This window comes from Astatotilapia calliptera, chromosome 22, assembly GCF_964374335.1.
Source record: "Astatotilapia calliptera chromosome 22, fAstCal68.1, whole genome shotgun sequence".
Taxonomy (NCBI): Eukaryota; Metazoa; Chordata; class Actinopteri; order Cichliformes; family Cichlidae; genus Astatotilapia; species Astatotilapia calliptera.
Window position 1 is genome coordinate 33396496 of NC_137442.1, and position 24486 is coordinate 33420981.

Consider the following 24486-nt stretch of genomic DNA (forward strand, 5'->3'; position numbering starts at 1 on the left):
AGAGCAACATTTTCACTTCTCTAAATACTCAAAAATTTGTTTCTCATCAGCTATTTATTTTGCAAAGAAAAATGATATAAGATAATGACTGATTTCAGTTTATGAAATGAATCAAAATAAAATAAACTGCTGTAACAGTTACTGCATGTCAATATTAATCAATATGTTATATTTTATTTCAAAATAAAACGCCAGGTTTCTGAAGTTCCATTGTTGCTTTCATTTGGGTAGTTACTGTTCTTACTGTCTTGGAGCAACTGTGACCACATCATTTCCTCAGGGATTAATAAAGTATTCTGATTTTTATCTAAAACTACACCTGCCACCACAACTTGTTATTGTTGTTGATCTGGGGATATTAGGGGATAACAGTTCATCTTGCCTCAAGGGCCCCTCTTTTAGCTTAATGCAGTCATTCTGCTCTGGAGTTAGATCTGTTTTCTAATTTAACTATTAGTATTCTTTGTTTCATGACTTAGCTGACCCTTTCCTGATCCAGTGAATGATTCTAGGTCCTGGTGTTCAAATATGTCCCAGTCTGTCTGTGTGAAGTAGTTGTGCAGTTTGGAGAGTGCATTTTCAGGCCAGGTTCTAACAGTCTTTGTGGTGGACCTTGCACTGCGTCTGAGGGGGGTATAGGCTGGGGAGAGCAGGAAGGAGAGGTGGTTGGACTGGCCGAGGTGGGGAAAGGGTATGGCTCAATATGCATGCTTAATGTTGTAGTAAACATGATCTGGAGTGTTCTCTCCCCTGGTCAAGGTCCAATTTATTTATATAGCACATTTCCAGACAGACGATGCTGCATAAAGTACTTAACATTATAAAAATGCCATTAAAAAGAAACAATGTAAAACAATAATAACAATATAATACGATGATAGGACAATAAAATAATTAAAACAATAACTAAGACTATTAAATAAGACCAAAATGCTTGGCTCATAGTGTGATAAAAGCCAGGGCATAAAAATGTGTTTTTAGTAGTGATTTGAATTGATCGAGTGTTTGTGCAGATCTAATATTTAGGGGAAGACTATTCCAAGGTCTGGGACCTGCCACAGAGAAGGCTCTTTCACCACAAAATTTGAGATTAGTCCATGTGAATAGCATTAATTTTGAGCTAGACCTCATGGTTTTTCCTGGAGCATAAACTGAAAGGAGCCCAGACAGGTAAGAAGGGGCGTTAAGTGACTTAAAAACAAAAAGTAAAAGTTTAAATTGGATCCTGTAGGAGACAGTGTAGAGAAGATAAAACTGGGGTTACATGCTGTCTCCGCTTGGTACCAGTTAGCAGGCGAGCAGCTGCATTTTGGACCATCTGAAGACGATGAATGGAGGCCTGGTCGAGACCAAAATACAATGAATTGCAGTAGTCCAGTCTGCAAGTAAGGAAAAGGTGAATGACGTGTTCGAAGTTTTCTGTCTTCATTTATGCTGGAAGTGATAACAGAGCTGTACGTTTTAATTTGTTTCCAAAACCCCGCAGTCAGGACATGCTATATTGTATTTAGATAGAAGCTAGCAAGCTAACTTCCTGCTAACTTCTAACTCCATTAAATGTCATAAATTCCGTTTTCATGGATGCCTGGATGTTAAACTCAATTGTTACACCTGGTAGAGCAGAACGCTGATCATTTTATTAAAGATGAAAGACTTTAGACAGTTTTTCAACTCTCAATAATGCCATCGTGATCGTTTGATATATGGACCTGCAGCAGAGTTTAGGTCCAGCTAGTGTCGTCAGACTGAACAACTGGATTGGGAGCCATGGGTTTTTTTTCCTTTCTCTCACCCTCTCTCTCACACTTTTTTTCCGCACGCGAGCCTTGTGCTATGCGCTGAGCAGAGGGGGGAGGGGCGGTAGTTAGATGCAGTACAGGAACAGAGTGGGAGGGAGAGAGAGAGAGCCAGGGACAACAACGTCACATTAGAAAGGTATAGTAATCATCCACAACTATTTTCAGTTGCGGATGATAAAGGATACAGAAAGTTTATTCATGCAGGCCCATATGACAGAGAAGGTGCATCTGCTTTTTGTTTTCATATTTTAATTTATATTTAATTGTGTTGTGGTTAGCAGTGTTTTGTGTTGTTTCACTTTAAATGTGTTTCAAAGGAAAAAGCTGAAAATTTAAATAGTTAAAAGTTGAAATGTAAATAGTTGGTTTTTGTATTATATGATTTATTTATTACATTTTATGTGGAGTGAATAAATAAAAGTATATTTATGGTGGCCCCTAGAGACAAAGCACATACTAACTCCAAAACACGTACAAAACACAACAGAAGTGCTCCAGGATGCTAGGGCGCAGTGTTGAGCTTTTGTTACCTAGTGGCTACACAAGCCAGGAAGTACCAACGACCGGATTTGGTGTGTGGTAGTAACAGGTAAATGAACTTTTTTTTTTAAATTTGAATTATTATGAGTGCTTGTGTATAAACACACAAACAATACACATATGCTTTCAATTGTGTAATTTAAGCGATCTAGGTAGATCTGTTTTGGAAGTTCAGTTCATGCTAGAAATGTGTTTTGGAGTTTGTACATGCTTTGTTTCTAGGGGCCACCGTATATATTTATACATAAACATATATAAATAAAACCACATTTTTTAAAAAAAAATAGTAATTCCTTTTGTGCATAATTTTATATTGTTGTTAATAACAAATTAATTAAAGCAAGAAAACAACCTGAAGAGCCGGTTGGGAGCCGAAAGAGTCTGTTCTTTTTAGGAGCCGAGCCGAAAGAGCCGGTTCTCTAAAAAGAGCTGGAAATCCCATCACTAATCACCTCAAGGTGCTTTACATTGTAAAGAGCCAACAATAGAGAGAGAGAGAAAACCCCATCAGATGACAGTGGGGAAAAAAAAAATTCCCTTTAACAGGAAGAATTATCTAGCAGAGCCATCCTCAGGGACCGGCGGCTATCTGCCACGACCAGTTGGGGGTAAGAGGAAAAAGACAGGACAAGGACACACAAGTTCATCTTAGCTTCTTTCCAAAATGTTGTTTTCCAAAATCGTGCAGGCTTTTTTTTGGGTAAAATCTAGGCAAAGTGTAAAAAACCAAATATAAACTGTGTTGTTGTCCAAATACTTAGATACCAAATTGTATATTTAAAGAACCTCATTCACTACATTCAAAAGACATGCTGTGGAAGAGAGCCAGAGATGAATAATCATCAGAGATGATGATGATTAAATACAGAGTGGTGTATAAACACAGTGAGAAAAAGCTGAGTGAAGTAGAACTCACGTGTGTTTACTATGTGCATTGAAGGACATATGCTGGTCAAAAATGACCACGGTGTTATTGGAGGCAATGCTATCCAGAGTTGTCTCGTTAGATGCCATCTGGTCATGTTTCTGGGAGGAAACACTCAACGTTTTTGCAGGAAATAAAGCTTGAAATTATGAGAAAACCAGAATAAAGAAATCCGGAACCCATAGAAATAAAAACATCAAACATTGGAATAACAATAAAACCACAAACCCAAAATCACATTCACAAAGAATTCACGAACCCAAGACAACAAAAACCCTGTGGGTGCAGGACATACTGGGTCAAATCAAGTATCATCACAGTTGATGCTAAAGTATGTTTCAAAGCTACTTTGGGCTACTAACTTATTCAGATATGGTTGTCAACACCGATAGTTATACATGTTTGGTTTTTTTGTTTTGTTTTGTTTTGTTTACACTGGATGCCCTAAATGATGTAACCCCAAAGGGATTTGTAGAATGAAACCGGGTTTGCTTTTCATGAAAATGTGTAAAACACTTCACTAAGGAACCACTATACTACAGTATGTATAAATATTGTATCTTCCTCAGTCAAACTGGTCACATTTTATGGAGAAAAATGGAATAACACTCATGTATGTACTTGCATGGTACCTGAGATCAAGGTTATGTATTTGTTACCTCTTGTCATATTTAGCTTAAATACGAGAGAGTCATAAGACCAGTAGGGTCGGAGGTTTCCCTCAGCAGGGTGGGGGGCTAAAATGTACATGTACTGTGTAAATCCGGTCCTGCCCTTTTCATGACTGAACTGACATGACTGAATGAATTTCAGAGGACAGTTTTAGCCATTATAATCTTAATGATGTTTTTCCATGTTGGCGAGAATACAGTTGGTATTGTAATTGTGATCGGCAAACGCACGAGAGAGTAATAAGAGATTCTTTCGGGAAGGTGGAGTGTCGCTAAAAACCTACGGTCCACGCGGTGGCGTTCCTGTGACGGGTAATTAACGTTTATTCAGCAAGTCTGAGGTGTGGCAGGGAGTGTAAAGACTGGGGGGAGAGGTTCTTATCGGAGGAAAGATAAATGCTCGGGGCTGTGTAAAGGGATTGTAAAGTGGTTTGTGAAACGGAGGGACGAAGCATCCTCCTCCTCTCTCTCTCCGCTCTCGCACGCTGCTGCAGTCAGCCACAGCGGGCTCAGCAGCTCCCGTCATTTTTCTCGGCTCTCTCCCGAGCGGCCGACTGCATTCCAGCAACACCGAGGCCACTTTTTCATCTGAAGATCGACCTTGCTGTCTAGTCGACCGTTCTCCTATTGGATTACTGAAAGCCAGGCTTTTTCATTTGTATGGTGTGGTCTGTGTACAACATGTTTAAAACGTTCTAATAAGGCTTTGGACTGGAGATCCGTGAGTAGGCTATGGATGTAGGCGGATAAGATGGAGAAGGGCAGATAAATGACGGAGAGGACAAATTAAATCTCCGCGTGTCTTCGTGGGCTCGGTGTGGATGGTTCTCAATTTTTCATAAGCAGAAAAAGGAAAGCATCGTTACAGCAATCGGTTATCTCCTGGAAACAGAGAGAAGCTGAAATCCAGGCAGCCTCCGACACTTTCGGTACCTTAGACGGTGGAAAGAGCCTGAAGCCTGATTCAGTCACCAATCTCAACCTTCTATTCAACTCCAGCAACTTTAAAGCTGCTTTCTGCCAATGAATTGTCCCCCCGGTTTACCAGCTGCATTTAATAAGTTTGATGGAGATCGTTGTACCTGTGGACAGAGTACTTTATAAAAGCGTTGAAGCTGCGTGTTTACAAGTTCTGTTCCAAACACAAGCGATGATAGGTTTCCTAGTTTTAATGTAACGGGAGAAGAGCTTGATGACAGTCATCTGCGTTGATTTGAATTGTTTGTCGGTTGCAAAAAGCTTACGATCACATTAAAATTATGTAAATAACACAGAATTGCAAATGGGCTCTCTTCTCTCAGGAACACCAGCGTGTGCTCATTCATAGAATTTCATTCTTCACGAGCCACACGCAATACCACCTTGCTCCCTCCAAGCCGAAAAGTGTATAGAAGGAATACACTGACTCCAAGCTTCGCTCAACCTTCAGCATCCCCCAGCTATGAAAAGGCTTTGCCAAAACCTCCCCCGTAGGCCGGTCTCCCGCTACTCTCTGACCTTTATCCTTACTGTTCTATCCTGCTCCTGCCCGGCTCTAGGCAAGAAGAAGCTCTACATTGGAGCCCTGTTTCCCATGAGTGGAGGCTGGCCTGGTGGACAAGCCTGCCTCCCCGCTGCTCAGATGGCCCTGGACTTGGTGAATAATAGGACAGACATCCTGCCTGACTATGAGCTGGAGCTGATACATTATGACAGTATGGTAAGTACAGACGAAGGCTTACCCTAATTTCTTTCCAGCTTTAACTGCATGTGTGCAAATGTTGATCAGATCTAGTAGGACTTCTCATATAAGTCAGCACCTGCTGCAACACAACAAAGGCTACAAGGGCACAACACAAAAAAACGAAACAAAAAAACTAACACTAGAATTTCTGTTTCTTTTGAATGGTGTTAAGGAGCGTAGCCTGATATGGCTATATTAATATTTTTAAGGCAACTTTAATGAGACGTGTAGGTGTAAACTAATAGCTTTACTAAACATTGCTGAATTTGCATTCAATAATGTTTTACAAAGCAGTTATTAAAAATAATATTTGACTTTCTAGGTTAAAATACTCCCTTCACTGGTAAAAATGGCTGAACACATCTGGACAAAAATTAATTAATTGACACAGACCCGCAGAGCTGATGATTAAAATTCTTTAACAATGAGCCACAATCATTTATAACTAGAGGTGGAAGGCTAATCATATAGCATGGGACCCAAATTATTTATTATTGGCGAACCAACATTTCTAACGGCACTCTTTTTTCAACAACAAAAGTTTGTGTCAAAAGTTTTTACTTTTATCACTCTATTACTGTCTCTGTCGATCCAGAAAGAATAAATAATAAATCTATTAATCGACATTTAACAGTGGCAGTAGTCATGGGATGAAAGTGTGCAGAAAATGCTAAACTTATGACTTTTGTGGAAGGACCATTAATCACCAAATTAAAGGCATAGATTGTCTCCCCTCCACATATCAGATATCTCTGCACCCCTCAGACACATTTCCAGGATCATGTTATGCCATCAGAAGAATAAGTGGCAGTCTTTTCTGTATGTTTTTAAAATGCAGCATTCAGGCCATAAAATGGGTCGCAGCCCAAGAGATATGCTCTACCTACTGTATAGTGATGTGAAAACTGCATCTGTGTTTGTTTGCAAAAGAACAGCAGCTATACAGCCTGCACATGTTCAAACAGCACCACACTCTGTGCTAATGGCTCTGTGTGTGCTCACTGTGGAAACTCATCTATTTCTGTCTGCATTCAATCTGCAACTTGAATGTTACAAAAGCAACATGGTATCATGAATTCAAATGTTTTCCATGCAGTAAAATAGCAATAACATTTTTATACAAATTGGAGATGGTTCTGGAGATGGCTGACTTGAGACTGAACCCATATATATGGTCACATTTTTCATCAAAGTGAACAACAATATGAAAACATCTCAGGAGGCTCATAATCTAGAATTTTGTACTTGAATAAACCTGGAAAAGGTTACAGAGTCTCAGATTAGATGGTGACAGTCACATTTTCCACAACTGACAATACAAGTTTCTGTTCGCCATAGATGTGGCCGACAGCTAAGAGGATTCCAAAACCACAACACCGAATGCTCAGTGAGGCATAAGACAAGCCTAGAATAACTTCTAAGGGCTTAAAGAAATCACTGTCAGTGAAAGCTTGTGTTTGCCCTTGATCTTTTTAGGTGTTTGATTTCTTTTTATAGACAAATGGATAATAACAGCTTTGTGTTTCAGTTAAAGATTTGGTATACAGGCATTGACTCTAGCAATTTTTTTGTCAGCACCAGCTAAAACAGGCTGAAGTCTATGAGAACTGCTCTATGGATGATGACTTCCTTATATTACATGAATGGAATAACTGAAGACACAAGATCACCCATTAAAATAAAAGTTCATCTTGTTTTGGCAGTTGTCCTGCACAATGTGCTGCAGGCAAAACCAATAAGAAGCATTCATTTTGCGTCAAATGCACTGCATGAACAGTCTGCATACACCATGTGTTCAGTGCAGCTGGACTTTAGAGTTAGCGAAAGTGACTGTCACAAGACTATAAACATGGTTAACTGCAGACGGGCAGCTTTTTCCGACAGGAAAACAGGCAGTGCGTCTGCTTCTTCCGGCACATTTTTTCTGGCACAACTGATCGAGACTTGCAATTTAGCGTTATTATAATTTTGTATTTTATAGTTAATTTATATTTTAATTTTATTTGTTAGTTTCAGTTAGTTTCCAGAATGTAAACACACACACACACACACACACACACACACACACACACACACACATATAAACAGTTAAATTTAATGTGACAAGTGTATTCTTTTTTCCCCAAGAAGCATCACTGTGATTGGTTCAAGCTGCTCTGCATTGGATCTCTACTTCAAAATCCAGGAGTGGTGGTAGTGGGGGTGTAGGTTGGCGTGACAACAGTAACCACGACAACTGCAGTTCAAACAAACACAGATTTGGCTACAAGAATAAGGCAAGATCATGCACCTTGTATGATGACACAACAGGAGCAGATGGACGGATGCATGATGTAAACCTGTTGTGGTGAGAAAACCATATTTAGCACACTTAGCCAAATGTAACAAGCACTAGCTTGGTCACTCATCAATCACAGATGACTAAACCTATTCCACTGCTGTGCCAGGCCAACTGCACATTACACTAAGCATGCTCTGATGGATCTCCCACAGATCATAGTCCGGAACCACACAAAGAGATCTCTGAGAGATCAGAAAAAATGGCTGAATCATCTGTTGCAGTGGGTCTCTCATTTTACTGACCTCTTAAAGCACTTTGAAGCCACATTTAACCATCCATTCTATAAAATTAGGTCCATGAGAGAGAGGGATGGGGGCTGTTTCCAATTTTGCCTCTGTTTACCTGCACAGTGAATTTAATCTCAAATGAAAAGATGCAAATGAAGGGTAGATTTTGAGTTTCAACTGAACATTTGGCTGAATCTGAGCAGAAAGTATAGCTTTGTATAGTTTACAATTCATTCTACTGCTTTTATCAGCAATCACATCATCGATAAACACTACTGACCTTGTTCCAGTGGCTGCCACACACATACGATAACACTATGTTTCACAGATGATGCAGTATCCTTTGAGTCATGAACTATTCATTTCCTTTTCAATACTTTTGTCCCCTCATAATTCTTCTACAAGTTCATCTTAGTTTCTTTCCAAAATGTTGTTTTCCAAAATCGTGCAGGCTTTTTTTTGGGTAAAATCTAGGCAAAGTGTAAAAAACCAAATATAAACTGTGTTGTTGTCCAAATACTTAGATACCAAATTGTATATTTAAAGAACCTCATTCACTACATTCAAAAGACATGCTGTGGAAGAGAGCCAGAGATGAATAATCATCAGAGATGATGATGATTAAATACAGAGTGGTGTATAAACACAGTGAGAAAAAGCTGAGTGAAGTAGAACTCACGTGTGTTTACTATGTGCATTGAAGGACATATGCTGGTCAAAAATGACCACGGTGTTATTGGAGGCAATGCTATCCAGAGTTGTCTCGTTAGATGCCATCTGGTCATGTTTCTGGGAGGAAACACTCAACGTTTTTGCAGGAAATAAAGCTTGAAATTATGAGAAAACCAGAATAAAGAAATCCGGAACCCATAGAAATAAAAACATCAAACATTGGAATAACAATAAAACCACAAACCCAAAATCACATTCACAAAGAATTCACGAACCCAAGACAACAAAAACCCTGTGGGTGCAGGACATACTGGGTCAAATCAAGTATCATCACAGTTGATGCTAAAGTATGTTTCAAAGCTACTTTGGGCTACTAACTTATTCAGATATGGTTGTCAACACCGGTAGTTATACATGTTTGGTTTTTTTGTTTTGTTTTGTTTTGTTTACAATGGATGCCCTAAATGATGTAACCCCAAAGAGATTTGTAGAATGAAACCGGGTTTGCTTTTCATGAAAATGTGTAAAACACTTCACTAAGGAACCACTATACTACAGTATGTATAAATATTGTATCTTCCTCAGTCAAACTGGTCACATTTTATGGAGAAAAATGGAATAACACTCATGTATGTACTTGCATGGTACCTGAGATCAAGGTTATGTATTTGTTACCTCTTGCCATATTTAGCTTAAATACGAGAGAGTAATAAGAGATTCTTTTGGGAAGGTGAAGTGTCGCTAAAAACCTACGGTCCACGCGGTGGCGTTCTTGTGACGGGTAATTAACGTTTATTCAGCAAGTCTGAGGTGTGGCAGGGAGTGTAAAGACTGGGGGGAGAGGTTCTTATCGGAGGAAAGACAAATGCTCGGGGCTGTGTAAAGGGATCATTAGTTAGTAATAACTAATGATTAAATGCAGAGAAGTATATAGACGCATAGTGAGGGGAAAAGGTGAGTGAAGAAGAAATACTCAGCAGCCTACAACTACTGCAGCTTACGTAAGGGAGGATTCAGGGTCACCTGGTCCAGCCCTAACTATATGCTTTAGCAAAAAGGAAAGTTTTAAGCCTAATCTTAAAAGTAGAGATAGTGTCTGTCTCCTGAATCCAAACTGGAAGCTGGTTCCACAGAAGAGGGGCCTGAAAACTGAAGGCTCTGCCCTCCATTCTACCTTTAAATACTCTAAGAAACCACAAGTAAGCCTGCAGTGTGAGAGCGAAGTGCTCTAATGGGGTGATATGAGACTGATTATTCAAGACCTTGTACGTGAGGAGCAGAATTTTAAATTCAATTCTAGATTTAACAGGAAGCCAGTGAGCAGAAGCCAGTATAGGAGAACTCTGCTCTACAAATGTAGTGTGTTCGTGGACTTTTAAAAAATGCATTTAATGTCTTTTTCTTTTCCTTGACGTTCTCTGTCTTCCTGACTTTCAGATTTTACAAATTAAGCCCTGTTTTCAACAATACAACAAAACACACACTTTCATAGTGTGGACAAGCACTGTTCTTCCTCCGTGTAGGAGTAGAACTTGCAGTTTCCCAGGGAGATGGGAACAGGTTGTGGAAACAGTGGAGGGGTGAGATGGGGACTAATTAGTGTATTAATAGTTGTATATAATTTTTTCCCCATAAGTGACACTCAGTCTATGCTACTGAATACAAAGTAATTCTATAGTGAAACCTCAAAGGCCTTAGTTTAACTGACTTAACTTCTTTGAATAATAATGTCTTAAAGCATGCTCAATTGTCCAAGTAAGGAAATCCAAAAAAGTTGATTATGGTCATCGTAAACCCTACATCTGTGTGTAGGGTTTACGATGACTTCTTCACTCAGCTGACTGCAAGTTTTTCCAACCTTATAATCAGAACATTGCATAATGAATGAAACTAGAACCACTGATGAACAATCGACTGTGAAGTCAGTTCCTTGATCATTAATATGCAAATTGTCATGACAATCCATGGTCATGTTCGTGAGTTGTGCTAGTGTCAGTCATTATGCAAATGTACTGTTTATGTGGTTGGTGAAACGTGCATTCAGCTGAGACTGAAGAAGTAATGAATGAGTAATGAATTGTTTCTCACACTGAAAATGTTACTTCCAGATGAACAGAATCAACTTTTGGGGATTTTGAATTGAAGTTTTTTCCTCCTAAACTCATTTACTTACCCAAAGGAGTGATGAGCTCATGCCATGGTGACTCCTCTTAGAATATTAGACTGAATTTAATCAAAATTACACACACTGATCACCTAATGGATTTTTCGCCAAATTTTCCTCAAGGTCAAGGTCATATTTGTTGTTATTAGATTCTCATTAGTTTGTGCAATACAACCACATCACTTTCTTCACTACATGACACATTACAATAAACTGTGAATAATGATGGATTGTGAACTGGATGAGCTACTGATTAAGCTTAGTTCAAGGCTGTTAACTAACTATTTTTTTGGGAGATTATATTTTCCCTTTGCTGTTTCTGAAATTATGACTGAAACTCTGCTTTCATTTTGCAGTTTAAGAAGCCTACCTAACTCGGTCTTAGGTAGTAACTCGTATAACTCGTTTGTCTTCATTATTTAAGACATTTAAACAAATTTCAAAAAATGGAAAAAAAATTTGAGGTAAGCAATCAAGTGGTTACAATGGGATCAGCAGCAAACCATCAGTCCTGTCTAACCGAAAGTAATAGAATGTCTATTTATGTCTTTTCAGTAAATAGACTTCATTGATGAAAACAAGAGTTTCACACTAACATGGATTAGTGTGCTACTTTAACTTTGGTGTTTTAACAAGTCTGGTTTAGTCTACTTCTAAACCAGTGAGCTAAAATCAGTCTTATTAAATTTGATAATTACCACACTGTGATACTACAACCCTTAGACAGCAATAGATTACATGTATGAATACCCCCTTTTTAAAACATCAAGATTAGGTTGACCCAAACAGTTAGTCAGGTCAAACAGTTTCAGTTACATACACATTAACTAATGATGGGTGATAACAAATCTGGTAATTATTATTAAATTTGATGAAAGCTTTTTATAACAGATACATTTAAATGTGGACCAATATGAAATACTGTAAATCTCCTCACAAGTTTTGCTAGCTTCCCTTGTCAGTGCCCTGCTTCAAACACAGCTCTCTGTTCATAAAGTGAGGAAATAATGTTTTTGATCCCTGATGAATCTGCGTGGAACTACTGTGGAGGTAAGCATGGACGACACAGAGCTCTCAGTTCTCACTCCTTCTTTATTCCTCTCCAACATCAACTGAACACATCGTGCCACAAAACACAGCAGCACACTTCCTCAACACTGGGTGTGAGTGGAGCCCTCTAGTGGTCCACCACACAAGGCCCCCCCCCCCAAACACCCAGCAGAACTAGTCCAGGACCCGGGGTTTTAAGCAAATGGCCGGAACGGCTGAACGGTGACAAAGGGAAACCCAGCCCGGGAGCGAAGCTGGCACTGGCAGTCAGAAAAAGCTGCAGACAGCTCAGGCTCCGTTGGTTGTGGGGCGCTCCTGGGGGAAAAAAACAGAATCCATCAGCCCGGTGGCAGGTGGGTGGCCACGGCGAGGGGCCTGGGCCGGGACCACCTGATCATCTTGCAGAACATGTGCAGGCTTAAGTCTGTCAACAGAGACAACCTCCTGCCGAAAGTCCAAAATGAAATGTTTTTTTAAGAACCCTGTATGGCCCGTCATATGGTGGACGCAGCGGAGTCCTATGGGCATCATGCCTGACGAAAATGAAACGAGCAGAGTCCAATGACCTCGGAACAAAAGTGTCAGGCAGGCAGTGGTGCACAGGGCCAAGAACAGGAAATGAGTCCCTTGGGGGGCGAAAAGGCAGCACAGAGGTATCGAAACACGGGGGGCTCTCGGGTAAGAATTCCCCGGGACCCGGAGGAGCTGGCTGAGGACCAGTTCAGCCGGGGAAACCCCGAGGTCTTCTTTAACCGCGCTACGCAATCCCTTTTTTTTTTTTTTTTTTGCCTGTCCCGTTTGGCTCTTTTGCCATCAGAATTGTTGTCTAAAGGCAAAGAAAGATGCCCAACGGATATACTTTACCAAATTGACCATCCCAGCCTTGCCGTAATGGTCCATTTGATTCACCTTTTATTGTTTATTTTATTTTCACTTACTGAATACAGGACAGACTTGACTGGAGGAAAGAAGGGGAGAAAGAAAGAGGGAAAGAGAAACAGCTGAGAAGAGGGACGGGGGAGAAGGGCAAAAAACAAAAACCAACAGAACGGGCAGCAAAAAAAAAGAAAGAAAGAAAAGAAAATGCATCTATCGATCACCTGGATCACCTGCTGAGAAAGAAAAAAGAAAACAAGCAGAAGAGAACAAGAGTAATAGAATAAACAACATCACAATGATATATGGGAATATGACAGTAAATACTAAATATTAAACATTATTGTGCAGCACATAAGATCAACAGAACACAGTGTGCTTTGAGGTAGAAGCCAAAAAGGGTGTAGTTTGTGGGTGTGATCACCCGTGTGTACACCTGTGAGCATGGACGCGCTTGTTTTTTTGAAAGGTTCCTTCATGTAATGATCTGCTAGAGGGTGTGGGGGGGCCACAGCCCCGTCCTCCAGGGCATGAAGCAGGTATGGAGGAGATCAAAACTCCAGACATCCAGAGGCCCCCAGAACACAAGAGACCAAGGAAGACCAACAGAGGGGCAGCCGCGCCACTGTCCCAGAAAGAGCTGAGGAGAGTCCCAGATGAGGGCTCACTCAGCAGCCGCGGAGCAGAAGCCAGGAGGAATTGCAGTGGCGCACCCGTGAGCTCCGCCGGCAGCCAGCCGTGCCTGAGTGACCGAGCCCCAGGCCGAGAGGCCAGGGGCACCCCACCTCCGAAGTGGACCGAGCAAGCCCCAGGCTCCAGGCCCCGATGAGCGGCCGCCAAGGAGTGAGCCGGTGTGTACCTGGACGCCCATCCCCGGACACAAAGAACCACCAACGCACCGATGTCTGAGGGAGTCCGCCACTGGCAGGGGAAGTGGTGGTAGGGGGAGATAGGCCTCCAAACCTTGGAGGGCCTGAGATGTCCCCAGAGAGGTGGCGCCTGACACCCAACCTGACATATAGACACAGACATACAGGCACACACATATACAAACATCCATTCCCACCCTCATGCTCTCATATGCACTTACTCCACACTTAACCAACGTGGAGACAGACATAAAGAGACGCTGTACACACGATCACACTCCCCAAGCGTACTCTACAAACCGGGTCTAGGTACCCTTGCCCCTGGAGGGGGAACTGCACCCAGACCCAGGTGGTGTTACCCTTTTCCCTGCGGTGGGGGGAGGCAGCAGCAGCAGGGAGGCCCCACACTCCAGAACGCAGTCGGACGGCCAACTCCTCCTCCTAGCCCCCCCGCTCCAGCAGGTCGCAGAGAACGGGGGTGAGAGAAGACTCCAAACCTCCCTCCACCCGCTCATTGTAGTGTTGATGCATGTGTGTTCTAAGGTGCATTTAAAACCCAGGAGGGCATGGAGCTACCTGCCAGAGAGCAGCAGGTAAGCACATGGTCCCTCCTGCTAGCCCTCAATGTCTACGTGTATTTAACCTTGAGAGGTGGGCAACGACGCCAGGGGTGGGGTGTACACCCTGATGGTACTTTGGATTCCGTGTATCGTGCCTACCCCCAAGATCCTATATGTATGTGTAATGAGAGTGTGAGTAATGTGAATGTCTAAGTTGTGGGATAAAATTGAGGCAGAGGCAGCCAGAAGGGGACAGGGGGGTCTCCTCTGCACCCTGGTGACATACCCCTACTCCAAGGTCCTGCATGTGTGGGTGGTTGTGGTGGAGCGGGAAGAGGGAGGCAGCTGGAGATGGGGAGGGAAGGAAGGGAGGGGCAGGTGACCCCTCCCTGGGGCCAGCTCCCCCGCTGACCCCAGTAGGCACCCCCATACTCCGCGACCCGCCAGGGAAAGGGGGCCCAGGCCCATCCAGACCGGGGCCCAGTGCAGCAGCGCCGCCCGGCCCCACAGAGCCCGGGACAGTCCACCCAACCCCACCACAGAGAAAACTGCACCCACCCCACCATCCACTCATCTTCCAGACTACATAAGACAATAAACACCCAGGCTGAGATCTTCCTCCACCTCTCCTGTATCTCCCCCTCCTGCAAAGAAGTCCCGAGGAGAGGAAAGCTCCTGCAAGATGTGACAATCTCCCCCACCAGTTGAAGAGCCCCCCAGGTGGCTCGATGCACCGGTGGCACCCTGCTCCAGGGGTGGGCCCCCATGCACCCACCCGCCCACAACCCCGGCAACACACCAACCAGGACCCAAGCCCCCGAGGCCCGGCCCGGGCCCCAGCCCAGAGACGGAGCGCCCCCAGAACCTCACGCCCATCCCGGACCCACCCAGGGGCAGCCAGGCTACCAGGTCAGTAACCCACGTCCGTCAGCACAGACCCTCCCCTAGCCCCGCTGCACGCAGCCGCGAGGAAACAGTCACCTGAGAGCCAACAGAGCCCCTAACCGGACATGACCGCTACCCCGGGTTGAGCCCCCCAAGGAAGATGCCTCCGGGAAACCCCCTGACGCCCTAAGCCTGTCCCTACCCCCACACCAATCACAACAGTGAAGGTGGGACCAAACTATGACCCCCCCACCCCCACTAGGTGATGGAGCTGATCAAAGGAGCCCAGAGCAATTGATCTGATGTGGTGGCAGAGGCTGTATCAAGACTAATGTAATCTAATAGATAATTTCTATATTGGTTAGAATTAAGATTATTTTTATTTTTCCAGTTCATGAGGACAGTTTTCTTGGCTATACATAGGGCAGTGAAAACCATATGGGCGATATTCTTTTCTGAAGTGACATTATCTAAGCTGCCCAACAAACACACTAAGGGGGAAGTTGGAATGTTACATTTCAGACACTTCGATAAGTCTTCACATATCTCGCGCCAAAACTTCTGAACTGGTGGACAGAACCAAAGAGCGTGGATATAATTGTCCGGTGAATTGGTTTGGCAGTGTGAGCAGTTGTTGGTAGACGTAAAGCCCATCTTGAACATCCGATGACCTGTATAGTGCACTCTATGTAATATTTTGTATTGAATTAATTGAAGACTGGGATTTCTAATTAGATGAAAGGTTTTTAAGCAAATCTGAGACCAGAAGTTTAGGTCTAAGTTAACTGATAAATCCGCTTCCCATTTTGCAATAGGAAGTGATATTGATTCATCTGTTTTAGAAAGCATTCTGTATATTTTGGATAGAAATTTGGGGGTTTTAAGAGTAAGAAATTGAACCACACTTGGTGGTGTTTGTAGTTCAACTTGACCCGGTTTAAATTTCTTTTTTACTATGGATTTAATTTGTTGATATTCTAAAAATCTTTTCTTGTTGATCCCATATTGTGTAACTAGTCCATCAAATGAGATAAATTCTGTTCCTTCTAGTATATGTTCTAAATATTTGATTCCTTTACCACTCCAATCTGAAAAGTTTATCATATTATTGTTTTGTAATATGTCAGGGTTGTTCCAGATAGGTGTACGTTTGCATGGGATTAATGAAGACGCCGTCAATTTTAGAAACTCTCACCATGCTGTCAGAGAAGAGCTGATGTTGATGCTTTTAAAGCATTCATGTCGTTGGATGTTTGAGCTGATAAATGGTAGGTCTGAGATCTCTAGATTATTGCAAAGTGCTTGTTCTACATCTAGCCAAGGTTCATCTAAGAGGGTATGTTTTAGCCATCCTGAGATAAACTGAAGCCTGTTGGCTAAGAAGTAGTGCTGAAAGTTAGGCAGTTCTAGTCCTCCTTTATCCTTGGTCTTTTGTAGTGTTTTTAAGCTTATACGTGGGGGTTTATTTTTCCAAAGGAATTTGGACATACATGAATCTAGAGATCTGAACCAATCTTGTGGCGGTTTAGTTGGGATCATTGAGAATAAATAATTTATTTTTGGTAAGACCATCATTTTTATAGCGGCAACCCTTCCCATGAGTGATATGGGTAGACAATTCCATCTAGCCAGATCATCTTCTACCTTCTTTAAAAGTGGGATATGGTTTAATTTAGTTAGATCTGCAAGCTTGGGAGAAACATTAATACCTAAATATTTTATATTTCCTGATTGCAGTGGTGTAGAAGAGGAATTATGGAGGGAGCAATTAATCGGTAGAACTGTAGATTTTGACCAGTTAATTGAGTAATCTGATATTCTTGCAAAAGAGTTTATCAATTCAATCACCCCAGAGATATTGGTTTGTGAATTTTGGAGAAAGAGTAACACATCATCCGCATAAAGGCTGATTTTATGTTCCACGTTCTTGCATTTTATGCCCTTAATTACTGAATTCTGTCTAATTGCTGCTGCTAGTGGTTCGATAAAAATTGCAAACAGTGAAGGGGAGAGTGGGCATCCCTGCCTGGTGCCCCTCAGCAGACAGAAGCTGGAGGATGTTTGGTCATTTGTTTTGACACAAGCTGTTGGGGAATTATATAATATTTTTAACCAGTTTATGAAAGAGGATCCAAAACCAAATTTGTGTAAAGTTGCAAATAGAAATTTCCAGTTAACTCTGTCAAATGCTTTTTCTGCATCTAAAGAGAATATTGTAGTTTCTAGGTTTTTACTGTATGAGTAGTCTATCAAATTAAGTAGTCTACGTGTATTTGTTGATGAGTGCCTACCTTTTATGAAACCAGTTTGGTCAGGATGAATTAAGAGGGGGGTTATTTTCTCCAGTCTCTTTGAGAGAGCTTTGCAGATTATTTTAAGGTCTACATTTATAAGGGATATTGGACGATAGCTTGAGGGATATACAGGGTCTTTGCCTGGTTTTAGCAGGAGATTAATGTTTGCAGAATTCATATTTGATGGAAGTCTGCCCTTTTCTTTGATTTCCAACAACGTTCTGTAGAAAACTGGTGCTAGAATCGACCAGAATTCTTTGTAGAATTCTGCAGGAAAGCCGTCTGGACCTGGAGCCTTATTATTGGGCATACTTATCAGGGCTTCCTGGAGTTCACCTGGTGTCAGTGGTGAATCCAGTGCCATTGCTTGAGTGTCCAATAATTTTGGAAGAGTTATGTTGTCCAAAAACTGATCAATTTCTTTTTTAGATGGGTTTATTTGTGGTGAATACAACGTTTTATAGAAATCCCTGAAAATGTTGTTTATTTGTATTGGATCATATATTGTGTTCCCAGATGAATCTTGAACAGCACCTGTAGTTGTTTTTTCTTTATTTATTTTTAGCTGGTTTGCTAGAAATTGACCGGATTTATTACCATGTTCATAATTTTGTAGGCGTAGTCTTCTTAAAACATATTTGTATGTCTTCTTAAAACATATTTATTCGCTGAAGCCTTTGGCATTGATTAGAGGGGTTGACTCAATTTGTTTTAACATGTTTTAATTTATTGTATCTATTTATTTTATCGTATCTCATTTTAATTTTCTTTACGTATGCTATTAACATGTACAGCACTTTGTGAAACCCTGGTTTTATGTTAAAGTGCTTTAGAAATAAAGTTGGTATGGTATGGTATGGTAGTCTTTGTACTAAGAATTTTGTTTTCTTATCAATTATCTCATTTAATTCTAGTTTTGTTTTGCGTATTTTGTTCAATGTTTCCTGATCTTGGTGGGACGCGTAGGCTTCTTCTAGTGATTTGATGTTTTTTTCTAATTCCTGAATATTTTTGTTTTCTTTTTTCTTTTTATGTGATGAGAAAGAAATTATTTTACCTCTCATCACAGCTTTCCCTGCTTCCCATAGAACAGAAGCTGATGTTTCGGGAGTGTCATTATAGTCCAAATATGATGTCCACTCTTTTTTAAAATATTTAATAAAGTCTTCATCTTTAAGTAGTGATATATTAAATCTCCAGTTTTTTCTTGGCGTAGTATTATTCTTGTGCATTAGTGTTAAAGATACAGGACCATGATCGCTGACAGCTATAGGGTGAATCTCAGTGTCTGAAATGTCGTTCAGCAGTGAGCTGCTGACCAAAAAATAATCCAGACGAGAGTAGGAGTGATGGACATGTGAGAAAAAAGTATATTCCTTACTGGTGGGGTGAAGGGAGCGCCATGCATCGCAAAGACCAAAGTCGCTCATATACTGTTTGATTATATTTGTGGACTGCCAATTACGCTGAGTTCCCGCTGTATTGAGCCTATCCATGTCTTCATTTAGTCCAAGGTTGAGGTCGCCTCCAAGAACAAGTGTGCCATCTAAGTGTTCAGAGAGTGCACTGAAAAAACCGTGAAAGAATGAGGGATCATCAACATTTGGACCATATACACTTGCAATACATAGCTTTTTATCAAGTATAGATAGTTTAATGATTAAGAATCTGCCCTCTGGATCTATAACTGTATCGAGTACTGTGAAATTAATATTTTTATGTATTAAAATTGCTACTCCCCTTTGTCTAGAATTATAACAAGCTGAGAACACATTAGGAAACTCAGGTGTTTTAAGTTCATTCGAACCTCTAAGAGGTCTGTGGGTCTCTTGTAAAAGGACAAGATCTGCCTGTAGTTTTTTGAGTTGGTTAAATATTTTTAACCTCTTTACTCTGGAGCCAGCTCCATTTATATTCCATGTAATGAACCTCACGTGTACCCATGGATGTTTGTGTATAACTAGGGATGTATGCTGTGTGCGTCGCTTAGACAGGTGGAGAGAATACGTCACTTGTTCATAAATAAAGAGAAGGAGAGAGAGAAAAAATGTGTGGCGAGATGCTCCCTGAGTCTGACTTTGTGTATGCATAGTTACTAATATGAGTAGGCTTGGCTTAAGTGTGTGTATCCTAAACGACTGTGTGCGCTGTCGGACTGAAGTAAATGTGCTGCCGTTGAGCGCATGGTGCGAATGTGTCGAAATAAAGGATGTTTGCGGATGAGTGTCGAAGCAGGTGATCGAGGCAGTGAAAGGAATAAAGAAAGAAACCAAGGACAGGGGTGAGCAGCATAAATCCAAGAGGGGGAAAAGAGAGGAGGAAAAAAAAAAAAAAAAACGAGAAGAAAAAAACAAAAAACAAACAAAACGTAAACATTCCAATTAAATCACTGACGGAGAGTGACGGTGTTAATTCTGCTATGAAATCACACTTTAAGATGCGATTTGATACTGGTAAGTTAAACAGATGTTAATGCAAGTTAGTGTGTGTGGATAGGGAAAGGGTGTAGCTGATTCTTATCTGGTGTGAGGTTAATACAGCCACGGAGTGATGTTGGGGTCGCGGTGGAGCTGTCCGTCCACGTACAGCCGGTCCACAGCGATGACAGCGCGGGAGCCCTTCTGGATGAAGCCGCGTCGGATTGGGAAGAGGACCCTGCGTCGTTCCAAGATCTCTTTGGGGAACTGGTCGTTCACGCTGAAGTCCGTTCCTTTTAATTCCCTGCCGCGGCTTTTCACATGTTGCTTTTGTTTGAAGTGGCCGAATTTGGCCACGATAGGACGTGGTCTCCCGGCCGTAGCCCGAATGGGGCCGAGGCGATGTACCCAATCGAAGACGATGTTCTTCACAGTGTCCTCCGGCAGCTTCAGGTGGGTTTTGATGAAGCTTTTTACCGTGGTCTCCGCGTCCTCTCCAGCGGCTTCTGGAATACCAGAAAATACCAGATTATCACGCATGCTACGAGCTTGTAGATCGATAACTGTTTCTTTTATTTTTTTATTTTCTCTATTGAGCTGGGTAACATTATCTGTGAGACATTTCACCGACTCCCTTAGCGTGGCATTTTCAGCAGCAAGCGTTTCCACCTGCTGCTGGCTCCAGGGATTCTCGCAAGCATTTAAATTCTCGGTGAAGAATCTCCACCAAGGACAGCCTTGCGTCGAAACTGGACAATGTCGATTGACTCCAGTATGTCAGCAATATCTTTGCCGGCTGGCGATGTTGAGCCGGGGGAATCTGCCGGGCGTTGTCTTTTCGACGACGGCGTCTCAGGTTTGGCCGGGGAAGATGCACACTGGGTCTTCTTCACCACGAGATCCTGAAAGCACTGATCAATATAATCTTGGAGAGTCTCTAAACTCTCCTCGTTGTTCTCCAGGGTGTTGGAGATTATTTAGACAAATAGTGTTAGTTATAAGACAATTGATAAGTGTATTTGGTAATACTGAAGCTTAAATGAATTTGTTCAAATCTAAACTACCATTTGTTTTAATTTTCCGCCAAAATCTCCGGCGTCTGACGTCAGTTACAACATGAGTCGCTTACCTTGTCCGTCACTTCCGAGAGATACATGATTTTCATGCAGGACAATGCTCCATCACATGCGTCCAAGTACTCCACAGCGTGGCTGGCAAGAAAGGGTATAAAAGAAGAAAAACTAATGACATGGCCTCCTTGTTCACCTGATCTGAACCCCATTGAGAACCTGTGGTCCATCATCAAATGTGAGATTTACAAGGAGGGAAAACAGTACACCTCTCTGAACAGTGTCTGGGAGGCTGTGGTTGCTGCTGCACGCAATGTTGATGGTGAACAGATCAAAACACTGACAGAATCCATGGATGGCAGGCTTTTGAGTGGCCTTGCAAAGAAAGGTGGCTATATTGGTCGCTGATTTGTTTTTGTTTTGTTTTTGAATGTCAGAAATGTATATTTGTGAATGTGGAGATGTTATATTGGTGTCACTGGTAAAAATAAATAATTGAAATGGGTATATATTTGTTTTTTGTTAAGTTGCGTAATAATTATGCACAGTAATAGTCACCTGCACACACAGATATCCCCCTAAAATAGCTAAAACTAAAAACAAACTAAAAACTACTTCCAAAAACATTCAGCTTTGATATTAATGAGTTTTTTGGGTTCATTGAGAACATGGTTGTTGTTCAATAATAAAATTATTCCTCAAAAATACAACTTGCCTAATAATTCTGCACTCCCTGTATGAAGAGCAGCCTTTCTGTATTGCCAGCGGTCATGGCTGCTACAGCTCGCTGGCGGGTCCGTTTCCCTGGGCCGTAAAAGCGCAAGGCAGCAGGCAGCGACGCACTCTGGCGCCAAAACGCTGATGGTAGAAACTCTTTCTTCCATCCTTCTTTATTCCTCTCCAACATCAACTGAACACATCGCGCCAGCGTTGCCAAATCCTCAGTAAGGAAAATCGCTAGAAGTCGCTAAATGACGTCATCGTCTAATTTGCATACTTGGTCATGCTAATGTAATTGTAACCTGCGTTGTTGGAGAGAGAAATAACATCGTGGAAGAGACATACAGTGAGTAAAAAATGTCTTAAATGCATTTAGAATTTATTTAGAACTACAAATTAAATTTCTTTAAGCAATCATTATTTTTTTAATGTCACAATTCCAACCTTTGATATACAGTTCATGTTTAAGCTGGTATTGGTACATCACTTATGGTTATATCAGTATGCTTTCTTTTAAAAGATATGTCACTGAATCAACCTAAAAGTTTTGGGCACCAGGTCTTATTGATCAGTGTGTAAGAAAATGTCAGTTAGGCATGGCTATGCAAACCCCTTTTTATGGCTCAAACCTGTGTGATGATACACAGATTTGTATAAACATTAATTTCATTGTTTGTGAACGCTCTGTTAAATGTTTAATGATTACCACACTCATCATTATCATATAAATGGTTTATTGATTTCATTGACTATAGGCTATAAAGAGAAAGTCAGGCATCATTTGTAATATGACAGTCAAGATGATGGGATCTGACTGGTGGGTATATGCATTCTCCAGAAACACATAGGTAGATGCTCTGTCTGCTTCACCAGATGAGCCCGCCATGGCTCTGGTTGAGGTGACCTTGGAACGTGCCTCACATCGCCCCTTTGCAACCCTTTTTTTATTGGCTCTCTGTACATATACAGAAGAAAACACATTTTAAATTGGTTAATATATTTTAGTTCTACATTCAGCAAACCGTGTATCATATTTTTGATATATCCTATGCTTAGTGTCCTTCCACATTAATTTGTTCTGAGTTTTTTTCTGTTTTTTTTTTTGTTTTGTTTTGTTTTGTTTTTTGTTTAGTGCTTGACTGCAATTATCCACCATCCTCCAACAACCCAGAAAGACAAAAAAGTTAACCTTACTTTTAAGCTGGGTGGATTAAAAATTTCTTTATGTCACTATCCCTCCGTGTTATGGTACAGGCATGTATGTCTGCTATTGGAACTGGGTCGCTTGTGTTTACTGATGATGTGACTGCTGATAGAAGTAGTGGGGATGAATTCTGAAGGCTATGCTACGACTCAGCCAAATGTTTTAAAGTAATCAGACAGCATCTCTCTCAGTGCAATTGAATAATGACCCAAAACAGTGAAAAGCAATTCAAGGGGAAAAAAAAGAGAGAGATTTTTGAGCGGACAAGACAATCATCTAATGTCTACCCCCTGCAGGCTTTTCAGTTACAGAAAACATAACTGAAGGCACAGAAACCCACAAACAAGCAGGAGCGTAAGACAGCTGCGGTAAAGACCTGCTAGAACATCTTAAGGGGGACGTACAGCATTTGGTGATATCCATGAGTTCTAGACGTGGTCAAAAAATTTTTCATCCTGTTAGGGTACCTGGGTTGTTGACCCAGTGTTTTGAGTTTTGCATTATTATTGCACTTTGATTTTGTCATTATTTAAAATTTCTAGTCTTTTGGTTTCTATGTTAGAGTTCTTAGTCTCCTGGTTTCTGTCTCTGTTTCATGGTTGCCCTGTCTCTCCTGTCAGCTGTGTCCCCTTCTCGTGTCTCTGTGTTATATTTCCTGTTTTACTTTGAAGGGCTTTGTCTCATGTCAGTGTTTCTAGTTTTGTTTTCCTTGTGTTGTTAGGTCTGATTTGTCCTACCTGTGTCCCCCTCTTGTCTCCCATTACCTGATGGCTCCCTGTATTTAAGCCGTGTGTTTTCCTTGGTCTGTGTAATGATCTTTATCATCTTGTACTATGTGTTCCGTCTGTCAGCCTGCCTACCTAGTTTATTTGTATTTTCAGTTTAGTTATTTTTTTTGGCATTCAGCAATAAAGCTGCATTGAGTTCACCTTTTTGCCTCTGTGAGTCTGCACTTTGGGTCCACCATTCTTGCCTGCCACGCGCAGTCATGACGCATCCAGATTTAATTCCTTACATTTAAAATTCTGTTTTTTTATGCCATTATTTTTTAGCCTTATTTTAATTCCCGAATAGTTACCTAAATACGTTTGTTAAACCCTTAACTAAAAAAATGTAAGTGCATCTTGATGTTTGATTTAAAGTTCAGTGGTGGTGAACAGAGGCAACATCACAAAAAAATTTCTTTGACCAAATACTTATGGACTTAATTGTACCTATGAACAGTTATTTATTTAGTGTTATCATATGTAAAGTTGTTTGGAACAATGTATGCTGACAAACATGTCTTGTGTGTTTGTGTCCCTATAGTGTGATCCTGGTGAGGCCACCAAGCTGCTGTATGACCTTCTGTACACAGAGCCTATCAAAATCGTGTTGATGCCAGGCTGCAGCTCTGTGTCCACACTGGTGGCCGAAGCTGCTCGCATGTGGAACCTCATAGTGGTAAAAGCCTTTACATTTTTAGAGCTTCAATATACA

At 41.4% G+C, this 24486-nt stretch overlaps 1 protein-coding gene across 2 annotated transcripts in view; it reads left to right on the forward strand.

Annotated features, from left to right (window-relative positions):
- Positions 1-3554: 3554 nt before the first annotated feature.
- Positions 3555-24486, forward strand: part of gabbr1b (gamma-aminobutyric acid (GABA) B receptor, 1b) — a 131709-nt gene continuing 110777 nt past the window's right edge. For both annotated transcript variants that reach the window (XM_026155857.2, XM_026155858.2), the window contains exons 1-2: positions 3555-5634; positions 24316-24450. In XM_026155857.2, the coding sequence (XP_026011642.1) occupies positions 5377-5634; positions 24316-24450 (393 nt within the window). In that variant the 5' untranslated portion in view covers positions 3555-5376. The remainder of the gene's footprint in view (positions 5635-24315; positions 24451-24486) is intronic.